This window comes from Pygocentrus nattereri, chromosome 13 (genome assembly GCF_015220715.1).
Source record: "Pygocentrus nattereri isolate fPygNat1 chromosome 13, fPygNat1.pri, whole genome shotgun sequence".
In the NCBI taxonomy this organism is placed as follows: Eukaryota; Metazoa; Chordata; class Actinopteri; order Characiformes; family Serrasalmidae; genus Pygocentrus; species Pygocentrus nattereri.
The window spans coordinates 13,137,915-13,164,847 of NC_051223.1; the positions used below are offsets into that span (position 1 = coordinate 13,137,915).

The following is a 26,933-nucleotide window of genomic DNA, read 5'->3' on the forward strand; positions in this document are numbered from 1 at the left end:
GAAAAAAATTGTCTTTTAAATTAATGCTTTTTTTTAAAACATGAAAAAAAAACTACAAGGTAATACAGAAAATACACCGTTATATTTCTGCTGTTGTGCAAGAAACTGCATAAGCGAGATGCTCCATTTTTAACTGGTATTAAATCTGTAGTGGAGAAGTTCTTGAGCGTTAGCTATATCCTTTCTAGATACTTGAACAGTGATTACAAGAGTGTGTTTACAGGCACACCATAAGATCATTATCAAAGTTCGGCAGTTACCTGATTATGAAACTGGCCATGTAAGCAGCACACTCTGATTTCTTAGATCAGATTAAGGTCGTGATTGAATTTCTAGAAATCCAATTTAGAGACCTGGATGTTAGCTCAGTAATTTTCTCTTTGCATGTATACTCTCACTCTGATTTCTTTGCACATGTAGGAAACAGCGCTGTCCCAGAAATGGCAGGCAGTGTTAAACACAGCACCCACGAGATGGTAACAAAACACTTTGAGTGATACTGAAACCAACTACATGCTTCATGAAATTAGAAAATTGAGTTTATTGGCGGGTTGCAAAGCAGAAATGCAATTATTCCCTCACTCATGTAGACCTGGAGTTTTCCCACTACATGCATTTGGGCAATCAGATAAACACACTGAACAAATTAGTGACAAAATCTTATTTTTTGCCGTTATCAGATTATTAAGTGCATATAAACACACTCATAGTTCCACATGGCCAATTGTTCATCTGCTGCTGCTCAAACTGTTTGAAATCGTCTGCACTAACTGAGTGTGAAGGAAATAAATAGTGCTATGAATCGGTTTCCTGTTTCCATCTTTTTTTCATCCAAAATCACACATTTTTATATAGAAGAATTTCCAAGAATTTGTATAAAAATCCAGAGTGATACTTTTGAAAGTTTTGTGTGGCTGAAATTTCAATGCTTCTCTAGTTTTGGGTCCAATACTTTCTTTTTATTTGTAATTTCAGCCAAATATTTGATCATTTTTATAACAGTTTAATTAAAAACAAAATGAATACATTTCCAGGGACAATGAGCATTTTAGTTCCCAAGTGTTGGAACTTGTGGACCACTGATCTACAAACAGTTCCTCCATGCATCCAACTGACCATAACTATTACATGTGGACCAGCGAAACTGTACCTAAATTCAAGTTCAAGCCAGGAGTTTCTTAAGATCTTCATCCACTCCTTTATTGCTTAATTGGTCCAGACTGTGGTAGCGATGGATGATCTCATCAGCAGTCACCACCACCACTCTGACTCCATGTGTGTCTTCACCCAGCTGGCAGCCAATAGCTGAGGTCACCACCATGTGTAGGCCATCATGGTACCCCCCTGCGTTGCGGTGGTAATGCCCAGAGAACACAGCTTTCACACCTAAAAAAGAGTCAGGCAGTAAATTAGGCTTGGGCAATTTGACATTATCATCATCAAGGATATTATTTTACTATGGATATTACTACTCCAAGGATATTACTTTTGTATCAAAATGGTAGCAGCTTTGCCATTTAATTGCATGTGTGTTTATTGCAACAGAAGCTATTTAAGGGTCAAACATACAAACATTTTTACAGACACAGTTTGTGATGGAATAGATTTCAGAGTTGGTAGAGGTAGAAGACAAAAAAAGTGGCTCCTCCCACTACTCCATGTGCTTTTTCTGTTTACTTTTTGATTGTCCATGTCCATTTGTTTTTCCATCTAGTCTGGCCCCTTGTTTTGTGACTCAGCCCCTGATTGTTTTCACCTGTGCCTCATCATCCCTGTTATATTTAAGCCCTGTGTTTGCCCCTTGTCTTGGCTGGTCTTTGTTTGGTATGTTCTTTGTTGTTTGATGTATGTGCTGTTGGTTTTGTTTGATGTTCTTTCCCCCAGCCCCTGTTGTAGTTCTCCTGTGTTTGTCATCATGTCTGATTCTCCATAGATCCGTGTTGGCCATTTGAACCTGGACCATTATGACCACGACCCTGGATTTGCCCTTAATAAAAGTCGCTAATCTCTGCATATGCGTCCGCCTCCTTGCTCCGCGTTACAGAAAGACCAGCCGCCAATGGATTCAGCGGGTAAGCGACACGTTGGGATGTGGCTGATCAGTTGGGACGAAACTCCGGCTGTTTACACGCAGCCCAAGTTTCCCGTGTCCCAACGCCGCCAAGCCAGTGACAGCAAATCCCCTAGCGCTGAGGGTACACAAGCGTCTCGTCGGTCCCATAAGAAGGCAAAGGACCATCCCGTCTTCGGCTTGGACGATGAGAGCTCAGGTAAGCGCCTTGGGTCCACCCGGCTTGAGGAATGCTGTCGGGAGGAGCGACAGGTGAGACAAAAGCAGCATACAGATAACCCTTACTGTAGTACTCGGTTCGTTCTCAAGTGCCAACGCGAGCTCGAGTGAGCCTTGGGAGTGGCCGAGAGGGTCCTGTTTCTGTGTTCCTCCAGGTTGGAGCAGCTGTCTCCAGCCTGAATTCCTGATCCCGTAGTGGCACCCCGCGGCATTCCTGATCCCATAGCCACACCCCGCGGCATTCCTGATCCCGTGGCTGCACTCCGCGGCACCCCCGTGCCTCTGGACCCACCGGCCGTCCGGACCTGCCGCCAGTCACCTCGCCTCCGGACCCGCCTCCAGTCGCCTCGCCTCCGGACCCGCTGCCAGTCGCCACGCCTCCAGACCCGCTGCCAGTCGCCACGCCTCCGGACCCGCTGCCAGTCGCCATGCCTCCGGACCCACCGCCTGCCTCCGTGGATGTCGCTGCAGGCTCGCCTACCTCCGTGGATGTCGTTGCATGCTCGCCTGCCTCCGTGGACATTGCAGTTCCTTTGTTCCCGCCCGTTCCACCCTTTCCCGTGTCTGCTCCCCTGTGGGCCTTCTGTTTCTGCTGTGTCTGTTCCCCGTGGTCCTCCTGTGTCTGCTGTTCCCCTTTGGCCTCCTGTTTCTCCTGTGTCTGCTTCTGTTTTTTCTGTCCCTTTGTTTTTGCCCTCCTCTGTTCCTGGTGTTGTCTTGTTCCCTTCTGTTGTGTGTGTGTCCATTCCCGTTCCTGTTGTGGTTCCTTTTCCTGTATCTCCTTTTGTTTCTGTCCCAGTTTCTGCCTGTGTCTGTCTTGGTTCCTGTTCCCCTGTCGTTTGTGTGATCTGTGTTGCGTTCTTTTTTCTCTCGTCCTGTTGTGCCTCCTTTCGTCCCTCGTTTGGTGTCGTTTTGTGTTGTGCCTCCTCGTCCTCCCTCCGCGTTTCGTCCTCGTTCTGTTCCTGTGTCTGGTGTTGTGTCTCCTGTTTCTGTGCCTGTTCCTGCTCTGGCTTCTGTTCCATGTTCTGTGTCTGCTCCTGTTCCACGTTCTTGTGTCTCTGTTCCTGTTTCGGCTCCTGTTCCTGTTTCCGTTTCTGCCCCTGCTTCTGTGCCCGTTCTGGTTCGTGTTACTGCCTATGTTCCTGTTGTTCCTGCTTCTGTGCCTGTGCCTGTCCCGGCTCCTGTCCTGGTTTAGTTCTGCCCGTTTTTGGTCTCTTGTGTCTGTGGTGGATTTTGTTTTTGTTTGGCGCGCTTCGGAGCCCCTGATTGTTTTCACCTGTCCCTCATCATCCCTGTTTTTTTAAGCCCTGTGTTTGCCCCTTGTCTTCGCTGGTCTTTGTTTGGGATGTTCTTTGTTGTTTGATGTATGTGCTGTTGGTTTTGTTTGGTGTTCTTTCCCCCAGCCCCTGTTGTAGTTTTCTTGCATTTGTCATCCTGTCTGATTCTCCATACACCCGTGTTGGCCATTTTAACCTGGACCGTTATGACCACGACCCTGGATTTGCTCTTAATAAGTCGCTTATCTCTGCATATGCGTCCGCCTCCTCGCTCCACGTTACATGGACCAACAGCGAACCCAACTTCAGTGCAAGAGGGAAACACACACACACACACACACACACACACACACACACACACACACACACACACACACACACAGTCTATGAGGTCAGCTTATGAAAGCAAAACTAATATTTCAAGTAACTGCTGAGCTGAGAAACGTTTTGTAGGCACTCTTTGTAGTAGCTACAGCATATTTAGAAGTTGCAACCTCAGTAACTATGGACAGTCTATCTCAGCTCAGGTTTTCCTCGGTGGCAGTGATTCTGCCAGGTGTTCCAATCTGGATTTGATGGCGGTTTAAAAAGTTAAAACTTTAAATCCTTTCTGAAATGATCTGATTTGGAACATTTTGCATGTCTTTACTGAAGCAGCAATGTTAAACTAAAGACTCACAGCAGATCAGAAACTAGTATACTACTACTTTACACCAGTTTGGTTCAGGTAAGGATGTGGTCATGTCTTTGCAGTGTAGATACAGCCACTAAAACGAAACAGTTGAGAGATTTAGGAATGAAGGGTGTAGGAATGTAGGACTGAACTCTAATTGCTGCTTTAATTAGTATTCTATCTGGCTTCACTTGCTATAAGTAAGACTCTCTGTCATGAAATACTTCCATAATAAAATACAGTGCAGTTATACTAAAAGATTGCTTTTGATATGCATGTTAAGATATGCATGGCAGAGTCAAATAAATCATAGAAAATGTTATTCCAAATAAACTTGACAATTAAACTGAGTGACAACTTTCTTGCTAAGCTGATCACATCTCTGCTGCTAGTTTCCGTGTTGACCTACACAACCATGCTGAAGGTTTTCATCTCGTCTCTGCCCTGGAGCAGCAAGACACACTTCTGCTGTTGAGGAATGCTAAATAGTGGACTGATTGCACAATCACCACAGTTGGCCAAGCAAGCCTGCACGGAATGGAAGGCATAAATGAGTTCTTTTCTATTTTGAGGCAGAGGCTGGCCGTGCGACTTATAGTGAATTTATTCAAGACCTTGCTTATAAAAACGAAAAAATATTCCACCAATCGAGCCCACACACTGTGGTAATAGATGTATTAAGATATACAGTCCATACTTCAGCAAAGATAACAGCGACAATAAGATTTCAGGAGCACATTCTTCTCAGAGAATGGTTGAAATGAGTTGCTGAAATGAGTTTTCATTAAATTGTTTTCAAAAGGCAAAACAATTTAGACCTGTGCTTAAAATATCAATACAATGTACATATCAATACAGTGATATCGTTACTGACATTTACCTAATTATGCTGTCTGCGTTTGTCAAACATTTTGGTGGCTAATCAAGCTATATTTGGCAATCATAAAGCTGTTGCTTTGATTTATCATTATGATGTAAAATCAAATACAGCTAAAACTATTATTATATCCCCTATGTGGTGAGGTAGAACAGCTGCCAAAAGGCTATAAAGTTATGTATAAAACATTCTCAGACATTCCTTGAAGACTGCACATTCTAAAGCCCCCTAGCAATGTTGGACAAGCATCTAAAGCACACGATGCTTCTAAACACTGCTGGAAAAAGCCTAAACTCAAGAATGCAGATAATTATGGAGCTTTACACAATTGCAGACACCTTCCTCCTTACAACCCCATACAACAGTGTTGCGATGCAACCAAAATAGCTGTAAAAATGGTAAAACGACAAAGTTTGTTATAAAATCACAAGGATATGAAATAATTTTTTCTTTTCTTTCAAAGGCAAGCAGTTTGATTATGCACATTTCAAACACGCTTTTTGAATCATAACCTCTCATCCACCCCTCGGAAACAGCAGAAACAGAAACATGACATAAGCAGATAAAAAACAGCATCCAATTATCTAGAGAAGTCAGATGTGAAACAGACGATAGCGGAAGAAAAAAAATCAAAGAGCTTCTTAAACAAGCCTTTTACTCAAAGGACCAACTCTGCACTGCAGCACCAAATAGAATAATTATACATGCAGTAATGTGCTAATGACTGCACGCTTCGAAAAAGAAGCACAAATATACTGTAACTTCATAACATCTCACTGCAGTTTATCATTCAGCATTCTCCTGCACAGTGCAGAGCATACAGCAGTAGCTTTTTAGAAATAAAATTACTATGGAAACATACCATTCACCCTACCACCTTCACATATGGAAACTATGCTGCAAAATCAGACCACTCAAAACCGATCATTGTGGTAATATACAACCAAGAACACATTCACATTTGACCGCCCATTCAGCCTATAATCATTTAGCTGCACATTCATGTTGAAGTAATAAGGAATGTTGTTATAGCATCTTTAGCACTGTTACTGAAATCGAACATGCAACATGATACTATTAGTTATAAATCAGAAGAGGCTTTAGATGTGGGTAAAAGACATTCCATTTTAAAGGAAGGTTAAGGAAAAAATCTTGATTTCAAGTGATGATGATGACTTTAAAAATGCAAACAAACAGCAACAAACTCAGATATCAGTTTGGTGTGAACAGCCTGTAGTGGTTGAAACACCTTTAAAATATTATCACGGTGGCACTAGCAAACCAGGAATGTTTGTTGTTTCTTTAGCACATGTGATGTAAGCTTGTATCCCAGCAATAAGCATCGTGGAAACTGCATGGCTAAATTATCACGTGCCTCAGACTGCATCAAGAGAATCTCAAAGACTTGCTTATGAAGCGTCTGACACTGTGCGATATACTGTCATCTAAAATATGGACAAAAGCGTGTAACACTGATCCTACACAGAAGATACACTAGCCTTGTAGATGCAGTGCAAACCTAAAGCAGAAAGCTTTCAGACACAACACGTGTTGGCTGATCAACTACATTTAGTGTAAAGGGGCTCAAATATTCACTGTCACATCTGGGATTTAAACAGGAACAGAAATATCGTACTCCCACCAGTGCTCTGAAGCAGGGCTGGATTAATTACTGGTGATCATTTAGCTATGAACAGTATTGAGGGGATGACTGGTTCTATGGCTAACTTGGAATTTTGATGTGCAGAAAGCCCATCAAAGGTGGTGCACATTTTGAACAAATTAAAGTTGATCTTTTTTTTTCAATTGGTTTGGCTCATTTCTTGAAACTGAGGTGACATTCTCAAAACACCATGTGAAACACAGCTCAAGACACTTTTTTTGGGCATTTTGAGGGAACTGACAATTTGTATAAAACACATTTTGTTTTGAAGCATACATAAAGTATATGGGGGAGATGTGACCTTTCGCTGCTGATCTGTGATGTTGTGCTGCATTATACAGGTCATTTTGCCAAATGGACATATAGTTTGCAAAACATACAATCTTTTTCAAGAAATATACAAAAGTTTTTTAAAAAGATGTGGAAGAAGTGGGTTCAAAATGACAGTTTAGAAAAAGAAAACAAATTAATTGTGTTGATCCACCTCAACCTCTTGCAAAAGGGTGTAAGCAAAAGAATGTAAGTTGCTCCTGAGTGTCTGTCCACCCCCCAGCTGCATTGTTGTGCAAGGGACATGCATAAGGTTGCTAACACCTTAGCAAATTTGCATGCAGCCTTTTGTGCTGTGGGGGATAAATAGGTGACTGCTTCACCTATTTTGTTCACAAGAAACAAAATGCAGAGAAGGTTCACCACTCAACAGGCATTGGAACGGAAGAAATGTTAAATGACCCCTCTCTGCCCTCTCTGGGACTTCTAGTGTTAAGTACTGTTTATCTGATGGTGACAGTTTTGAAATTGCAAGTATGCTTGTTTTATTCAGACACTTTAACAAGGAGACACAGGAATTTACCAAGGCTGTGATGTGGATGGTTAAAAGCCAAAAGTGAAGCTTTATTGGGTAAGCAGTAGTACAAAGAGTCATCAATAAACAAATCCAGAAATGTCAGCAGCAGGACAAAGGTGACCATAACAGAGTTGGGGAAGACAGAGCAAAGTCCAAAGAGCAGGCGATAAGTCAAAACCATAAAGCTAACAGGCCAGGCAAAGGTACACAAAGGGCAAATCCAAAAAGCATAGTCCAAAGATAACAGGCAGGAAGTCAGAAACAGGAATCAGAACAAACAAAAACAAAACGCTCAGTAAGTTCACGAGTGAAAGCAATAATTCACACTTAACTAGTCTACAGCTTGGGCTTATATGCTAAACTAAACAGGTCATGTGAATAAAGGCACAGCTGGTTCACATCAATACTCAGGAGAGCGAGAGCGCTGATAGGCTGGTGACAAAGGGTCGGCTGATATGACTCAGCTGAGGAGTCTGGGTAATGGAGTCCGAATCAGGGAACAGCAGCGAGGGAAATAGCTCCACCTCGTGACTCCCCAGAGGATTTTGGGAAGTGCAGTTCTGGTCCTGTGGAGGATTATCCGTAGTCGTGACAGAGCATAGATAGCTAACTACCAGCCAAAATGAATCACCTCAGGTAAGTACCTTAGGCAAATGTGGCAAATAAACAAAAACAAAGTGGTGTTACTTTGCAGGGGTTGGAATGCCATAAAAACCACAAATCTTCCAAATGTTACATCCAGGAAAGAAAGTTACACCATGAAAATTAGCCCTGGGGAATACAGCTGCTATGAAAGCACTTACCAGCCTGAAGATGGTCCAGTTGGAGAAGATGTGCATACTGTTTAGGTCAATCGTGAAAAAAGGCCATTTCGATATTATGAATGGTAATGTACGTAAATCAGAATTTGAGTCTAATTACTAACATTAAATTAAATATTGAATTATTTACAGAACATAGCTGTCATGTAATGTCTTTAGCTCATTAAATGTAGCTTTCATCAGTTCACAATTCATGTGTGTGTGCTATAAGTGTGCACGAGAGAGAGTGAATGTGCATATATTCCTTTAGTTTAAATATTTACCTTATGAAATAAAATAGCCTACTTCCCTAAATAAACATGCTTGAATATTATTTTTCACATACAGTTACACACTGACGGTTAAAAGAAGAAAGTGTCTTCCTGAAGCATAGGTCCCTGCTTATTTACTGCCAAGCATGTAGAAAAAAAACAAACAACTCTTTGTCTTACGCCAACTCAGAAGATCTGCTGTTGTCCTAATTTACCTTTGAATTTCCTCAGTTTACATTTCCTGTGGGAAATTTAGTAAATAACTTTTGTAAGGTCCTGTTTAAATGCCAGCTGATTTAACTGAGACAGACTCTTTCTTGCTCATTACAAATTAGCTTTCATATGTTGCATTTCATACGTTTACACTCTAAATAAAAAATACAATATACATGGTACATAGATGACACCATGACAGACATAATGGTATACACAAAGCATAGTGCAACTACGCATCAGAAGAATTTTCAAAGTACTGTTAAACCTAACACAAAATTTAAATTTGAATGTTTTTAATGGGAGCCCAGGATTTAAATAAAACAAGCTTAGTAGTAAAACTGTCTCAGCAAAATAAAAACCCTAGCTTTAATTCAATTTAGATGACAACAGAAATAACAGAACGACCAAGCTGTACAAAGTTTGCAGAAAAGAAAGCAAATGATGGTGAAAAACGAAACTGAAATTGGCTTCTTCAAATTTTTTACTCAACCTTAAATGAAGCAGCAGTCAGCTGCCAGAATACTGCTGCACCATTTAAGGTGGAATGGCAAATTCAGGCTTCACTTCACATCCACTTCAGTGAATGTGGCATTTGTTTTACCTACAGAAACTGTTAAAAGCTACCCTGAGGAAAATGGTCAGTACGCCTTGTAAGTTTCTTCAATAGTTGTTTCCAGCCTATGAAGGCAAACTTGAACTCTAATACTTCTTTTTTTGTCATTGTTTTATTTGTTGGTTTAAGATATGCATCAAAAACATACACTTGCACACCTACACAGATAAAGAAACAAATAATAAAACAAAATAAAATAATAATGAGGAAAAAAAACAAAATAGGCAAAAAACAGTTACATTAAAAGTGAAATATTTGAACACCACAAATCAGCGGTTGATAGCATCTTAATCATACAAACACAAAAGGACACAAAAGGAGGCAGGAGGCAACGGCCCAAGACAAAATTGGAGGCAGTCACTTTTTGAATCTAACTAATTCTAAATCTTGATGATCCCAGAGCTCCACATCATCTAGATCTAGAAGGGTCCCCATGCTTTGTAGTAATTACCTATAGACCCTTTAAGGGTGTAGTTCATTTTTTCTAGTTTCATGAAATACAGCTCGTCTTTTATCCAGTGTGTGTGAGAGGGAGGATATGCTTTTTTTCCAATGGGTCAGAATGAGCCGCCTTGCTAAAAGAGTCAGAAATGCTACCAAATTGGATTTGCGTTTAGATAATGTGAGAGTAGCTGGAAGAACACCAAACACTGCTATAACTGGAGAGGGAGCAACAGGCACTTGCAAAATGCCTGAGAGTGAACTGAATATCGAGTTCCAGTATGTCTGTAATAAAGGACAAGTCCAGAACATGTGATATAGATTAGCCGGGCCTTGATGGCATCTGTCACAGTTGGGGTCAATATTGCTGTAAATTCTAGACAGTCTGGTTTTGGTTCAATATACCCAATGCAATAGTTTACATTGTATTACCCTGTGTTTAGCACTCACAGAGGAAGTATGAACACGTGACAATATTGCACGCCAGGTCTCCCCTGAAATATCTTCCCCAAGATCTTGAGCCCATAGGGTTTTGATTGTATGGTCAGAGGGGTGGAGAGCAAAAAACCAGGTATAAAATATAGATACAGCCCCCTTGAGAGTAGTAGGGAGAGATGAGAAAAGTGTATCTAGAGGTGACTGAGGTGGTGGATCTGGAAAGTTAGGGAATTTTTTCTTAAAGTCATGGATCTGCGAGTAGCGAAAGAGATGAGAACGAGGTAGTTTATATGCATCAGAGAGTTGCTGGAAGGAACCAAAAACACCTTCAATATACAAGTCGGTGACAGATTTAAGACCATGGTCATGCCAGATCTCATGTGCCAGGCTCGGTCTTGTAAAGAGGGGGGGAATAGTGGGTTTGCACAGAGTGGTGTAAAAAGTGGGAGTGACTGTATGCCAAAATGACGCCTGAACTGTGTCCAAATCTTAATTGTAGACCTGACAATAATATTGTTACAATTTGATTTAGATGGCTGTATCATGGAGATTAAAAGAGAAGCTAAAGAGGTGGGAGCTAAGGAGGCAGATTCAAGAGACAACCAGTCATCTAAATGCAACCAGTAAGCAATAGGTTGGAAGTTAGCAGCCCAGTAATAGGAAAGGAAGTTAGGTAGCGCCATACCCCCTAAGGGTTTAGGTTTTTGCAAAGCCGATTTACGAAGCCTGGGGACCTTCCTATTCCAGATAAATTCTGCAACTATATTGTCAAGGTTATTAAAAAAAGATCTGGTGATGGAAATTGGAATGCATTGGAAAAGGTACAAAAATCTAGGGAGTATATTCATTTTGATAACATTAATGTGCCCTGCTAATGATAAGGGTAGCAATGTCCAACGTTGGAGGTCTTGTTTTGTACATGAAAAAAGAGGGAGGAAATTATATCTGAACAGTTTTTCAAACTTATTTGTGATAAATACCCCTAGATAGGTAAAGCCACGGTAAGAGATCCTGAAGGGCAGCCCAGACATGGTGGAATGACAAGCTGTAGGAGTTATAGGAAAAAGTTCACTTTTTTCCCCAAGTTCAATTTATAACCTGATATGTTCCTGAAGTCATCCAGGATTGCCAGGACAGAAGGCAGAGACTGAATAGGATTAGACATATATAATAACAGGTCATCTGCGAAGAGCGCAACCTGTGCCACTCCTAAAGATGCCCATAAACTGTTGGTCCATCCGTAGTGCTACAGCGAGTGGTTCAATTGCAATTAAAAAAAATTGTGGGGAAAGAGGGCACCCTGGTCTGGTACCTCTATAGAGAGGGAAGTGGTCTGAATAATTATTATTTGTTCGAACAGATGCCAATGGTGATGAGTACAACAATTTAATCCAAGATAGAAAGTTCTTGCCAAAACCAAATCTGCGTAGAGCTTCAAAAAGGTAGCTCCACTCGATCCTGTCAAAAGCCTTCTCTGCGTCTAATGAAATCACAATTTCTGAAAGGGTTGAGGATGGGGGGTTATATATGATATTGAGAAGCCTCCGTATATTAGAGAAGGCCTGTCTTTTTAACAAAGCCTGTCTGGTCAGGGCAAATAATAGAAGGGAGAACATAGTCTAACCTCAATGCAAATATTTTGGCTAACAATTTGACATCAGTATTGAGCAAAGATAAGGGGCGATAAGAGCCACAGGTAGAGCTGGGCGATAAATCGTTTTTATCGATTAATTGGAATTTACAGTTAAGGACGATGTGTTCTTATGAAAATCGATTTTTCTCAGATTTAACTTCCGCCACTGACCCTTTGGGCTCCCGTAGTTCAGAATCACCTTAGCCCCTCCTCCCGCGCGCTTGTACAAACAACATGATGGCGGTTGGGGGAAAGACATAGCTTGTACCCAAGAAAGGAGTAACCAGCTCCGTGGTCTGGAATTGGTTTGGTTTTGCGGTGACGGACGCAGACCAAACAAGTCCTCGCTGTAAGGTGTGTTTTAAAAACGGTCGCTTTCAAAGGAAGCAGCACTACAAATTTATTCCAACACCTTAAGCAGAGGCATGCAGCTGAGTGGGAGAAGAGCTGCTCCCAGCAGAGTGAAAACAGCCGCAACACTAGCAGCACTAGCACGCCATCCAAAGTAAAGCAAGCAACGGTCCCTGACACGTTTTTGAAATGTGTGCCATATGATAAGAATGGAGCACGGTGGAAGGCAATCACAGATGCTGTAGCGCTGTTTATTGCAAAAGACATGGTGCCCATATATACTGTGGAAAAGTCAGGATTCATTAACATGTTGAAAGTTTTAGACCAGAAGTATGCGCTACCAAGCCGTAAATATTTTTCTGAAGTTGCCTTGCCACACCTGTATAACAGCACATGCCAAAGAATCATTAGAGAGCTGGAGGAGGATGTTTCATATTACGCCGCCACTACTGACCTGTGGTCCAGCCGAACGATGCAGCCCTACATTAGTTTAACTGTGCATTTTAATAACCACACCTGGGCTCTGCGAAGTGTCTGCCTTCAAACGGCATACTTTCCCGAGGATCACAAAGGCGAAGTAATTGCCCAAGGAATAAAAGATACTCTAAGCTATTGGAACCTAGCTGAAGACTGACTCAGCTGTATGACTACAGACAGCCCAATATGATCAAAGCTCTGAAAGACAACGAGTGGCCAAGTCTCCAGTGTTTTGGACACAGACTGCACAATGCTATAGGTAAGGGTCTAGCATTCAAATAATTAAAAAAATAAGTGATTAAATGAATTGTGATTAAATGAATTGAACAGCTCAATTAATGCATATTATAATTGATTCATTTTATCATCGTGTAGAATATACACAAAATGTAGACTACATGCATGATTATAATATATGTATATAGATACTTTATTTATCGAGAAATAAATTAAGGTGTCCAGTAGCTTATACACACCATACATTTGAAGGTGCATTGTCTCAGTGCAAGTTTGAATCTAAGCTATGTTGAGAAAGTTACTGTATGTTCATTTACAGTGTTGACTAATTTCCATCACTGTTTACAATGGGATGGTCTGCCATCTCATCTACAAGCTTGTTTTTTGGCTTGTTTCTGTTTGCACTTTATCCTCAAAGGGGAAATTTTAGTCAAAACACAATAAAGATAAAACTGGTTTTGACCCACTTCTTTGTCATCTGTACTTTGATTTTAGCAAGAGAAAAAAAAAATCTATTAAAATCGAAAATCAGATTTTTTGTGAAAAAATCTAAAATTTTTTTTAGGCCATATCGCCCAGCTCTAGCTCTAGGACATTTTTTTTTAAGGATAAGCGTTATGGTGGCCTGACATAACGTGTATGGTAACTGATCTGAGGCCAGGGCTGCATTAAGCATTTTAAGAAGAAGAGGTACAATCTTACAAGAAAATTTTCTATAAAACTCTATTGGGCAAACGTCTAGCCCAGGGCATTTCCTACTCTGCATGGCCGTTATAGCTGTAGTAAGTTCTTCAGCTGTTAATGGGCTTTCCAGTAGATCTTGCTGATCTGAATCAAGAGTGGGTAAATGTAATGTATCAATCAAAATGAGTTTAACTGAGCAGAGTCAGTGACTGTATCAGATTCATATAATGTTGAGTAAAATTTTTTAAATTCTGTATTAATCTTAGAAGGGTCAGATGTCACACCATGTACTGTAATAATCTGTGGAATAAAATGAGTTGTTGCTGATTGACAGAGTTGATATGCCAGTATTTTATTTGCCTTGTCCCCAATATCGTAATAACGGCATCTAGATTTTAATAACGTTTCCTCAGCCTGGAATGTAGACAGAGTATTAAACTCAGATCTCAGAACAAGTAGTTGTTTATAAGAGTCTGGTGTTGGGGAAGATGAGTGTTTGTTATCTAGATCCTTAATAAGAGCTGATAGCTCAGAGAGTCGCAATAAACGCTGCTTTCTTTTATATGCACTGTATGAGATTATTTGCCCCCTTAAATATGCTTTCATGGTTTCCCAGATGAGTAAGGGAGAGGCCTCAGGTGGAATGTTAGTGTCAGCAAAAAAATCTATCTGAGATGACAGGTATTGCACAAACTCCTCATCCGACAAGAGGAGAGAGTTGAAACGCCAGGGAGCTTGAGACACAGGTGTATCTAGCAAATAGATGCTTAAATTGACTGGAGCATGATCTGAGATTGTGATGCTGGCATATAAGCAGGAACGAACGAAGAGGGCACAAGCCTCTTATCTATGATAAAATAATCAATACGTGAATATGTCTGATGGACGGGTGAGAAAAAGGAGTATTCTCTTTCATTGGGGTTTAAAAGGCGCCATGGATCTAACAGTGCATACTGTTCAAGAAATACTTTAATAATCTTGCCAGATTTGGATAAAGGGACTGCAGTTAAGGAGGAGCGATCAAGTACTGGATCCAAACAACAGTTAAACTCACCACCTAAGATGAGACAATGCGAATCCAAATCTGGCAGTGAGAACAGAAACTTGTGGAAACAAGCGTCGCTGTCCCAATTAGGACCATACACATTAGGCAGAATTAGTGAGGTATTATGAATTTGCCCCAAAACAATGATATAACGTCCATAAGGATCAGAAATTGTTTTAGTGGCTGTAAATGGCACTGATTTGTGAATCAGAATAGTTGCCCCCCTGGATCTCCCACCAAAGCTTGAGTGATACATTTGTCCTACCCATCCTGTACAAAGTTTACGATGATCAGTAGCGGTAAGATGTGTTTCTTAGAGAAAAGCTATTTTGCTATCCAACTGCTTTAAATGACTGAGAACTTTGTATAATTTTACTGATGCATTCAAACCTTTTACATTCCAACTTGTAAATGTTAGCGAACCTCCAGAATCATGGGGCCTACTATGGCTAGCCATAATCACTTTCCAGCGACGGCATTAGAATAATAAGACCTTTTCTGCCTCCCACATCCAACACAAACATGATAAACCACCAAATATAGTACACAGTAAAAAGAAAAAGAACAACAAACACTTCCCCAAAATAAGTGCATAACACCCTTTGTTACACTAAACTTCTAACGAACACTTACAACCTATCACTCGGGGTCAAGTGACACTGGCAAATAGTGGGAGAGAGCATACCAAATACGGGATTCACTGCAAATAAACTCCAACGCAGTAGTGGGCATTTTCCATAAGAACAGAGCATTAAAACAGTTATAAACAGACACTAAAAGATGCAGAAAACCAAATATTATTGTGCTTACTTAAACTAGAATTAAAGATAAGCAGCAACTCAGTGTGTTGCTAAAGACTACTAGAGAATGTTAGGTATAGCCTACCAGCTGCTGTAAAGGAGGCTCAAGAAAACAGTCTTACAGTTTATCCATTTCGACATAACATGGTAGATCCACTTAGACACGGAACCTAACCCAGGTTCAGTCGTTACTTTGAAGGAGAAAGATAGCGCTTGATAAATGTTGTAGCATCATCTGGGTTATCAAACGAGTGCCTTTTTCCATCGGAGAGCGTTACTCACAACTGTGCTGGGTAAAACAAGCCATTCTTTACTCCGGGGATGTTTCGAAGCAGTCGCTTTACTCCCGCAAACGCAGCGCGCTTCTTGGAGAAGTAATATGGAAACCCTCTTTTTTCGGTAACATAGTGGCCCAAGGCGAGCAGCTTGCTGCAAAATTCGTTCTCTCGTCTGGAAGTAGTGAAGTCTAACCACGAAGGGACGAGGGGGCTCCTCATCCTTGGGTTTAGCTCGTGTGGTGTGCTCGGTCAATCAGGGGCGGTTCGTCAAGCTGAAGCAACTCTCTGAGCAGTTCGGAGACGAACTCAGCCGCCCGCCCTTCCAGGCCCTCTGGTATATTGACCGGGCATATGTTGTTCCTCCGCGACCCGGATTCTAGGTCCTCACATTTATCTTGAAGGCTCGTAACTAAGTCTGTCAGTTTCTTGACTCTGACTTGCAGCTCTGATACGGTATCACCGCAAAAACCGGCGGATTTCTCCAGCTCCGCCAGCTGGACGCCATGCCTGTCCGAGACTGAGTCTGAGACGAAGCGACGCTGGTCCTCATTTCTTCACGAACAGCAGAGATTTCAGCCTTTTTCAGAGATTTCAGAGATTTGTCGCCACTGCGTCGATTTTTGTACAAATGTCCTCGAAGGTGGAAATGGCGTCCGTAAATGCGTCCGTAAAAAAAATATAGAGGCATGCCAGTTTAAACGCAGCCAGTGCGCTCCATGTCCAACCGGAAGTCCTCGAACTCTAATACTTCTGTTGTCTTCTGAAATAAAATAAGCCAAGCATAAGCACAGTAAAAACTTTTGTCAAAACATTTGTCAATGTTGCTGTGTATCACATGTACGACAGGAAACAAATCCATTCACATGAACTCGACTGTGTCTCTCCAACGTTTCTTTCACTTTGAGTCTTGAGCCTTTTTAAGTCATAAGACTGAAGCCTGATTCAAAGTCCAAATACTTGGTGTTCAAGTGCAAGTCTTTCTCAAGTCTCATGAAGTCTCATGTCATCAAATTGACTCAAGTCCACACCTCTGTGGGAGATTCCAAAATTCTTGAAACAGAAGGTCAAATTGCCATTTCAAAAAACACTTTTCAAATCACTGATTTGAAAAAAAAAAAACAGCTCTGTAACACACATTTTTACAGATGCAGTACAGTAACTACAGTTCTACAGTAACTGGAGGGTTCTTTTCCTGCTCAAAGCATAAACTGACTGACTCTTTTTACTGAAACATGCTTCTGTAAACAGACTCCATGTTAAGCATTACAATTTTTCCCATTCATATTTTGACCAATTTTGACAACAACAGGCCACAAGATAGTGCTATTTTTAAAAAAAACATCATCACCATCATCATGTATGCCATTTGTACCTCAAGTTAGACACCCTCGGTGAAGCACTGGTTAACCTGTGAGTGAACTGTGGTATTAGCCCCTAGCATCTCACTAGCTAAGTGTTGGCCCCGTCATTACGAGATTGAGAAGCACGCTATAAAAACTATGAAACATAATTAACTTACAGCTGTACAGAAGCGCTTTTCTGACATGAAGCATAATATGCTCTTTCCAACTTCAACAGTCTTTGATCCATGGTTGTGTAATAAAAATAACAGCTAAACACACAAAAAAACACATACTACCAAAATAAATTGTTAAATAATTTCTCTGACCTTTGGGTAGTGCATATTTACAGTGCATACACATTTTCAGCACTGTTTACAATTCCCCACCTTAAGGATGCCTTTTCTTAGAATTGCAGTGAATTGTCAGCTTTTTAATGGACTCTTTACAAAAGAAATACTACCAACAAGGGATCACCTTGCATTTTAGCTGAGTGAGGCTAAAGCCTGCCAAGAGCCAAGAGAAAATAGTAAGTAACAGATTCTGAAAATAAACTGTCACACCAAATGAAACTGAGCTCTAATGAATAAGTACAATGCAGGTCTGTTTTCAGTTCTCTTGAGATGTGCTTAATGCGGTGCCGATGCCTCTATTCATAGCCAGACAGCTTACAGGGCTGGCTGCCAGATTTGGATGATATGTAAATCCTCGCTCTATCAGTCTCGTATCGAAAAAAGTCAGAGAGAATTTATTTCTTGGTTAGAGAGGATGTGTACATACATGCATGTGTTTGTTTGCCTCTGTGTGCCTTCTGATTAGGCCACTGGGAGAAATTAATCACCAAACTGTGCCTGTGTATAATTTGGATGACAGAAGGAGAGACAAAATGATGTGCAATGAGCACACACCACCTCTGTTGGTGATTTATCATACTCATTTATCACCACACGTCTTTATTGAGCCATCCATGAGGGACAGCCAGTGCATTGTGTGCGAAGTAAGCAATTATGATACCATCCAAATGTACATGGATGAAGAGCGGCGCACCGGGTGGTTCCAAATTGTTCTCGTGCCGAGTCTTGCACAAAGATGGTTTTACATAAAAATAGGCATTTTTTTCCACTCACTGCAGGACCAATATCACAGATGGCTATGCAGCTCACTTACCATCCACTGTTATGGCTTTGACAAAGTATTAAAAAATGGTAATTAATCAAATGACTAATCTCACCAAGCAAAATCAATACGGTTACAGTGGTATACAGTGCCGCCCAACTTTGTGGAGTACTTCAACATGTCTTCAACTTGAGCCTGAGTCTCCAGAGGGTCCCCATGATGTAGAAGACATCCTGCATCGTTCCTGTTCCAAAGACGCCACGGCCCAGTGACGCCAAGGACTACAGGCCAGTGGCACTGACGTCTCATGTCATGAAGACCATGGAGAGGCTCGTCTTGGATCACCTCCGACCCATAGTGCAGCCTTTTCTATATCCCCTCCAGTTTGCCCAACAGCCCCGCCTGGGAGTTGAGGACGCCATCATCTACCTGCCCAACCGAGTTTACGCTCACCTGGATAAGCCAGCCAGCTCTGTGAGGGTCATGTTTTTTTTACTTCTCCAGCTCATTTAACACCGTCTGGCCCGCTCTTCTGGGTGATAAGCTCACAGTGATGCAGGTAGATGCCCCCCTTGTGTACTGGATTGTTGACTACTTGACTGGCAGACCGCAGTATGTACGCCTGCAGCACTGTGTTTTGAGAGTGGTCAGCAACACTGGAGTTCCACAAGGAACTGTCCTCTCTCCCTTCCTCTTCACCCTCTACATCACAGACTTCAGCTACTGCACAGAGACTTGCCACCTTCAGAAGTTTTCTGATGACTCTGCAATAGTTGAATGTATCAGCAAGGGAGTGGAGGATGAGTACAGGGCGACGGTGCAGGACTTTGTCACATGGTGCGAGTGGAACCACCTGCAGCTCAATGTGACAAAGACAAAAGGAACTGGTGGTGGACCTGAGGAGGAACAAGGCATTGGTGACCCCTGTGTCCATCAGCGGGGTCAGTGTGGACACTGTGGATGATTACAAATATCTGGGTGTGTATATTGACAATAAACTGGACTGGGCTAAGAACACTGACGCCCTCTACAGGAAGGGCCAAAGTCGGCTCTATTTTCTGAGGCGCCTGAGGTCCTTCAACATCTGCCGGACTATCCTCAGGATCTTCTATGATGCCAACAGACTCAGCAAACTGATCCACAAGGCCGGTGATGTTGTGGGTGTGGACCTGGACTCGCTGACGGCCGTGTTGGAGAGGAGGACGCTGTCTAAGCTGAAGGCCATTATGAACAATGGCTCCCACCCACTCTACAACTCATTCTACAGCTCATTCAGCTCAAGACTCACTCTACCAAAATGCACCACAGAGCACCACAGTAAGTCATTCTTACCTGTGGCCATCAAACTCTATAACTCCTCCCTCAGTGTGTGATTCACAAACTCAATACGAAACTGTTCATATGTGCAATAATAATAATTGTGTGTGCAATAACTCAGAGGGACACTAACTTAATTTAAATAATTGTAACTGCTTTATACCTGATGTTTCATATTACTATCACAATCACTGCCACCTTACTATATTGATAAGTACTTAAATCTTGTGTACATATTGTAAATTTCTCTATATTGTCTTAAATTATTAGGAAAGTGTTTATTTTTACATAAGTGGCTGCAACTGTAACAACTGCAATTTCCCCCTGGGATCAATAAAGGAATCTGAATGAATTGGTATGATTATTATTTTGGTACATTTTTGTTTATTTCCATAAAAACATCTAAAAGGCTCACTAGAGGGTTTGATTACTGTCTATACGGACTACATCGCATTTTCAATGCAAGATGTGAAGAGAATTATTCACTGCATCTGCTGTGCAGGATCTCACTGCTCACGCTGATGAGTGTCCATAGAAATGAAGGAAACATATTAAACATATCTGGGGCAGTAAAAAATCTGGAATTTTCTCATTTTCATGATTCCATATGAACCTTTCAACTGAAGTCACTGGTATGACCTACTTTATTCTTAGGTAATTGTGAAAAAATAATATTTATTTTTTATTTTGTAAAATGCATTTTTTATTAAAAATGTCCCTGGTGTTACTGTCTCAGGTGTGGCGTTTCTTATGTGTTACACTAATGAGGACTGGTAAGATCAGTGACAGAATGGTCAACATTGTCAGTGGACAAGAAATGTGAATATATATTTGTAGCTGCTTAGAATTACAGCTAACACTCCTTAACCAGTAAGGAAGGCCTGTCTTGGCTTATTGCTCAATTGCAATCTAGCAGAGGTTGTGTTTACCATCCATACCAACTACATCTTATCCATTCAGGGCCATCAAGAGCAAAATGTACTTTCCTTTGAGCTTTTAAGCAGCTATGGGAAGTCATCATTTAACACAATGAAACTCTGCACTCTATCACATTATCGTCTCCATCATAGCCATGAGCACAGCTCATTCTTCATTCTCTGGCTAAAACAATATGGTTCCCAGCTTATCTCCAATTCTGCACTGATGACAAATGCTCCCTTGGTTTACAGAGACTCGTGTTTAATTTACATAGGCTTGCACTGACTAAGAGCCATGGGGCAGCAGAGATCGCAAAGGAGACACTTGGCTTATCTTGGATAATTAGTTCACTACAAGTTAGCGCCTAAGGCTTTGAGAGAAATTCTGAATGGCTATCTAAAAATAAATAGCAACATGTACAGTACTATGAGAGAGGTGGTCAGCCCTCTGCTGCATTATAGGATACAGATGGGAATTCAGTTATAAGTAGCAGTCAGCACAATAAGCATACTGAAAGCACAGAAAGAAAACCCTCACATTTAATCTTTAAACTTTTGCCAAATCTTCAGAGAGAAATTTTAGGGTTCTCAAGACCAGCTCAGAATATGTTCTGCCAGATTTAAAGGTAGTCAGTGGTCCATGATCACCTCTGAACACTGATCCTGAAGCCCTGCATAGCAATCTTGAATAGGGCTGAAATATTAATTTATTTCTATAAGCCACTATTGTCTGATGAATCAAATACTTTCTGCAGCTTCACAGAACTGGCATCAGTCAAAGGTGTAAATGGTGTGCCATAGCACTTCTGCTTCTGGTGTCAGTTGTTGATCAATAATTGCAGTCATAATACTGAATCAATTCAGTGACAAAAACAGCTAGAGGATCCTTCTACTGAATTCAGAAGGTACAATGTCCCAATTACAACAGCATGAAGGCCCCGAAATATTTGTAAAAGAGTTCAGGATGTTAAATAAACAAGATCTCCTCCGCTGGCCAACAGAAACTCATCATTACTATATTAACCCTAAAAACCCTAATGGTCTATGTGTGAGGTGACACTAAAGTTTCCTACTCTTATAACTATATAAATACATAGATAAAGTTGCACTCAAAATTATTCAACCATCTAAAGTGCATATCTCTCTGTGACATCTCCCTACTGGAATCTTTGCCAATTCCTCATGTGTAAAATCTTCAAGCTCAATAATGCTCCTTGGTTTCTGTACCGCCACAGTTTTCTTTAAAACCCACCAAAGAGTTTAAATTAGATCAATCCAAAAACTGAGATGACCACTGAAGAAGATTCCAGGAACGATCCCTGAACCAAGCTTTGGTCGACTTGGACATGGATGCTTGGGATCATTGTCTTGCTGGAAAATCCAATGATCACCAAGGTTAAATTTTCACAGTAAAGGCATCACATGTTACATCTAAAATGACCTGACATTTCAGAGGAGTCAAGATGCCAGTCACACAGTCAAGACTACCAGTTTCTACAGCAGCAAAACACTCTTTTTTGCCCTTTCTTTCACACTCAGGTTGGATTGGTGCAGTACCATGAAATTTAAACATATGTATAATACTTCCAATTATGTCTCCTGCAACTTCAAGTGTCTGGGATATCTTCTTGCCTTTTTGGTGCAACGGAATCATACAAATCACAGCTGAAGGAAATTGTCATTATAGAGTTCCAAAAGGCTTAAACTGTTTGGTGGTTCAATTAAATTTTGTAGCCTTACAGACTAGCAGCAATTTAAAAACCAGGAATTTAAAAAAGGGGTTAAATAAATGTAACATTATAATATTAAGAAAATAGAATTTTACTCAGAAATAGGTCATCATACACATTTTCACTATGAGTTTGAATAGGCCACAAAAGGCTGATACACAGGGAATTTAAAAATGACCTGGGTCTTCATAAAAGTATAAAAGTTTGAATTTGTAAATCCTTATCATCTTAATTGGGGTGAATCATTTTGAGTGCATCTGTACATACATACATACAGTAGGTGAAATAAGTATTGAACACATCACAAATGGAAGTAAATATATTTCTAAAGGATATATTTCCATGGATCACCACCTTATCGTGGTGGAGAGTTTTGTGTGCTTGAATGATCCTAGGAGCTATGTTGTCTGGAGCAAAAGCTCCTGGTAGGGTCTCCCATGGCAAACTGGTCCTAGGTGAAAGGTCAGACAAAGTGTGATCCATTATCACCCCTATGAAAACAAGAAAGCAGGACTTGTGTACCCTGCCCGGATCAGGGTTACCGGGGCCCCACCCTGGAGCCAGGCCTGGGCTGCTCGGAGGGGCTCGCCAGCGAGCGTCTGGTGGCCGGGCATTCACTCATGGTGCCCAGCCGGGCCCAGCCTGAAGGAGCTACATGAGTCCCCCCTCCCATCGACCCACCACCGATGGGAGGGGCAGTAGTAGGGGTGCGGTGCATTGTGGATCGGGCAGTGTCCGAAGGCGTGGGCCTTGGCGTTCTGATCCTCGGTTGCTGAAACTGGCTTTTGGAACTTGGAACGTTACCTCACTGGCGGGGAAGGAGCCTGAGTTGGTGCGCGAGGTTGAGAGATACCGGCTAGATATAGTCGGGCTCACCTCAACACACAGCTTGGGCTCTGGGTCCAATCTCCTTGAGAGGGGCTGGACTTTTTTCTTTTCTGGAGTTGCCCATGGTGAGAGGCGGCGGGCAGGTGTGGGCTTTCTCATAGCCCCTCGACTCTGCGCCTGTATGTTGGGGTTTTCCCCGGTGGACGAGAGGGTAGCTTCCCTACGCCTTCGGGTTGGGGAACGGGTCCTGACTGTTGTCTGTGCTTATGCACCGAACAGCAGTTCAGAATACCCAGCCTTCATAGAGTCCTTGGGAGGGGTGCTTGAAAGTGCTCCTCCTGGAGACTCGATTGTCCTACTGGGGGACTTCAACGCTCACGTGGGCAACGACAGTAAGACCTGGAGGGGTGTGACTGGGAGGAATGGGCTCTCTGATCTGAACCCGAGTGGTGTTCAGTTTTTGGACTTCTGTGCAAACCACAGTTTGTCCATAACGAACACCATGTTTGAACACAAGGATGTCCATAAGTGCACATGGCACCAGGACACCCTAGGCCGCAGTTCAATGATTGACTTTGTAGTCGTGTCAGCGGACTTGCGGCCATGTGTATTGGACACTCGGGTAAAGATAGGAGCTGAGCTGTCAACTGATCACCACCTGGTGGTGAGTTGGATCAGGTGGTGGGGGAAGATGCCGGTCAGACCAGGCAAACCCAAACGTATAGTGAGGGTTTGCTGGGAACGTCTGGCAGAAGAACCTGTTAGATTGATCTTCAACTTACACCTCCGTCAGAACTTTGACCAGATATCGGGGGAGGTGGGGGACATTGACTCAGAATGGGCCATGTTCCGCTCCTCCATTGTTGAAGCGGCTGACTGTAGTTTTGGTCGCAAGGTAGTTGGTGCCTGTCGGGGCGGTAATCCTCGAACCCGGTGGTGGACACCCCAGGTGAGAGATGCCGTCAAGCTGAAGGAGGAGTCCTACCGGGCATGGTTGGCCTGTAGGACACCAGAGGCAGCTGGCAGGTATCGACAGGCCAAGCGATCTGCGGCTTCAGTCGTTGCCAAGGCAAAAACACGGGTGTGGGAAGAGTTCGGTGAGGCCTTGGAAAGTGACTTTAAGTCGGCTCCGAAAAGATTCTGGCAAACCGTCAGGCGACTCAGAAGGGGAAAGCAGTCTGCCACTAGCACTGCATATAGTGGAGATGGTGTGCTACTGACCTCGACTGAAGACGTCATTGGGCGGTGGAAGGAATACTTTGAGGACCTTCTCAATCCCACCAACACGTTCTCCAATGAGGAGGCAGAGTCTGGGGACACGGGAATAGGCTTGTCCATTACTGAGGCCGAAGTCGCTAAGGTAGTTAAAAAGCTCCTTGGCGGCAGGGCTCCAGGGGTGGATGAGATCCGTCCCGAGTTCCTCAATGCTCTGGATGTTGTGGGGCTGTCTTGGCTGACACGCCTTTTCAACATTGCGTGGACATCGGGGGTGGTGCCACCGGATTGGCAGACTGGGGTGGTGGTGCCTCTTTTTAAAAAGGGGGACCGGAGGGTCTGTTCCAACTACAGGGGAATCGCACTCCTCAGCCTCCCTGGTAAGGTCTATGCAGGGGTACTGGAGAAGAGAGTCCGGCTTATAGTCGAACCTCGGATTCAGGAGGAGCAGTGCAGGTTCCACCCTGGTCGTGGAATACTGGACCAACTCTTTACCCTCTCCAGGATTCTGGAGGGTTCATGGGAATTTGCCCAACCAGTCCACATGTGCTTTGTGGATTTGGAGAAGGCATTCGACTGTGTTCCCCGGGGTATTCTGTGGGAGGTGCTTCGGGAGTACGGGGTACATGGCTCTTTGCTACGAGCCATTCAGGCCCTGTACAAACAAAGCAGCAGTTTGGTTTGCATGGCCGGCAGTAAGTCAGACTTTTTCCCAGTGGGAGTTGGACTCCGTCAGGGCTGCCCTTTGTAACCGATTCTATTCATAATTTTTATGGATAGAATTTCTAGGCGCAGTCAGGGGATGTCCGGTTTGGTGACCTCAGGGTCACATCGCTGCTGTTTGCAGATGATGTGGTCCTATTGGGGACATTAGGCTGCGAACTTCAGCTTTCACTGGATCGGTTTGCAGCCGAGTGTGAAGTGGCCGGATGAGGATCAGTACCTCCAAATCCGAGGCCATGGTTCTCAGGCGGGAAAGGGTGGAGAGCCCTCTCTGGGTCGGGGATGAGCTCTTGCCTCAAGTGGAGGAGTTCAAGTATCTCGGGGTCTTGTTCACGAGTGATGGTACAAGGGAGCGGGAGATTGACAGGCAGATTGGTGCTGGGTCAGCAGTGATGCGGGCTCTTTACCGGTCTGTTGTAGTAAAGAAAGAGCTGAGCCATAAGGCAAGGCTCTCGATTTACTGGTCGATCTACGTTCCCACCCTCACCTATGGTCATGAGCTTTGGGTAATGACCGAAAGAACGAGATCGCGAATACAAGCGGCCGAAATGAGTTTCCTCCGCAGGGTGGCTGGACTCTCCCTAAGAGATAGGGTGAGAAGTTTGGTCATCCGGGAGGGACTCAAGTAGAGCCGCTGCTTCTCCACGTCGAGAGGAGCCAGTTGAGGTGGTTCGGGCATCTTGTTAGGATGCCTCCTGGACGCCTCCCTTGGGAGGTGTCACAGGCAAGTCCATCGGGGAGGAGACCCCGGGGAAGACCCAGGACACGCTGGCGCGACTATATCGCCCAGCTGGCCTGGGAGCGCCTCAGAATCCCTCCCACGGAGCTAGTGGAAGTGGCTGGGGAAAGGGAGGTCTGGGCCTCATTGCTCACCGCGACCCAAACCCCGGAGAAGCGGAAGATGATGGATGGATGGATGGATGGATATTTCTAAAGGTGCTATTTATATGAAATTCTCACCAGATGTCGGTAACAACACATTCAATCCACACATGCAAAGAAATCAAACTATAGATGTCCATAAATTAAGTTATGTGTAATAATGAGAAATGACACAGGGAAAAAGTATTGAATACATGAAGAAAGAGAGGTGCAAAAACCCATGAAAAGTCATGACACCAGCTGAAATCTATCAGTAATTAGAAAGCAATCCTGTCACTTAGTGCAAATTAATATCAGCTGGTTCAACTGATGGCCTATAAAAAGGTGTCTCATTACCAAGGTGCCACACAACAAACATCTCATGATGGGAAAAGCCAGTGACCTCTCTCAAGACCTTCGTAACCTTATCGTTGCAAAACATACTGATGGCATTGGTTACAGAAGAATTTCTAAACTACTGAAGGTTCCAGTGAGCACTGTTGCGGCCATAATCTGGAAGTGGAAAGAACATCATTTCACCATAATACAGCCATGATCAGGTGCTCCCAACAAGATTTCAGACAGAGGAGTGAAAAGAATTATCCGAAGAGCTGTCCAAGAGCCAAGGACCACTTGTGGAGAGCTACAGAAAGACCTGGAATCAGCAGGTACCATTGTTTCAAAGAAAACAATAAGTAATGCACTCAACCGCCATGGCCTGTATGCACGCTCACCATGCAAGACTCCATTGCTGAAGAAAAAGCATGCTGAAGCTCGTTTAAAGTGCTCAAAATCATTGAGAAGCCTGTGAAATACTGAGAGAATATAGTCTGGTCAGATGGGAACAAAATTGAACTCTTTGGATACCATAATACACACCATGTTTGGAGGTCAAAAGGCACTGCATATCACCCCAAAAACACCATACCAAAAGTGAAGTTTGGGGGTGGGAACATTATGTTGTGGGGCTGTTTTTC

At 42.8% G+C, this 26,933-nt stretch overlaps 1 protein-coding gene across 3 annotated transcripts in view; it reads right to left on the reverse strand.

The window, feature by feature from the left end:
- Nucleotides 1–517: 517 nt before the first annotated feature.
- Nucleotides 518–26,933, reverse strand: part of cpped1 (calcineurin-like phosphoesterase domain containing 1) — a 55,692-nt gene continuing 29,276 nt past the window's right edge. For 2 of the 3 annotated variants that reach the window (XM_037544384.1, XM_017705467.2), the window contains exon 4: nt 9,744–16,669. In XM_037544384.1, coding sequence (XP_037400281.1) covers nt 16,482–16,669 — 188 coding nt within the window. In that variant the 3' untranslated portion in view covers nt 9,744–16,481. Of the gene's footprint in view, nt 1,387–9,743; nt 16,670–26,933 lie in introns of those variants that run through there. The other variant, XM_017705466.2, reaches the window with a different exon arrangement.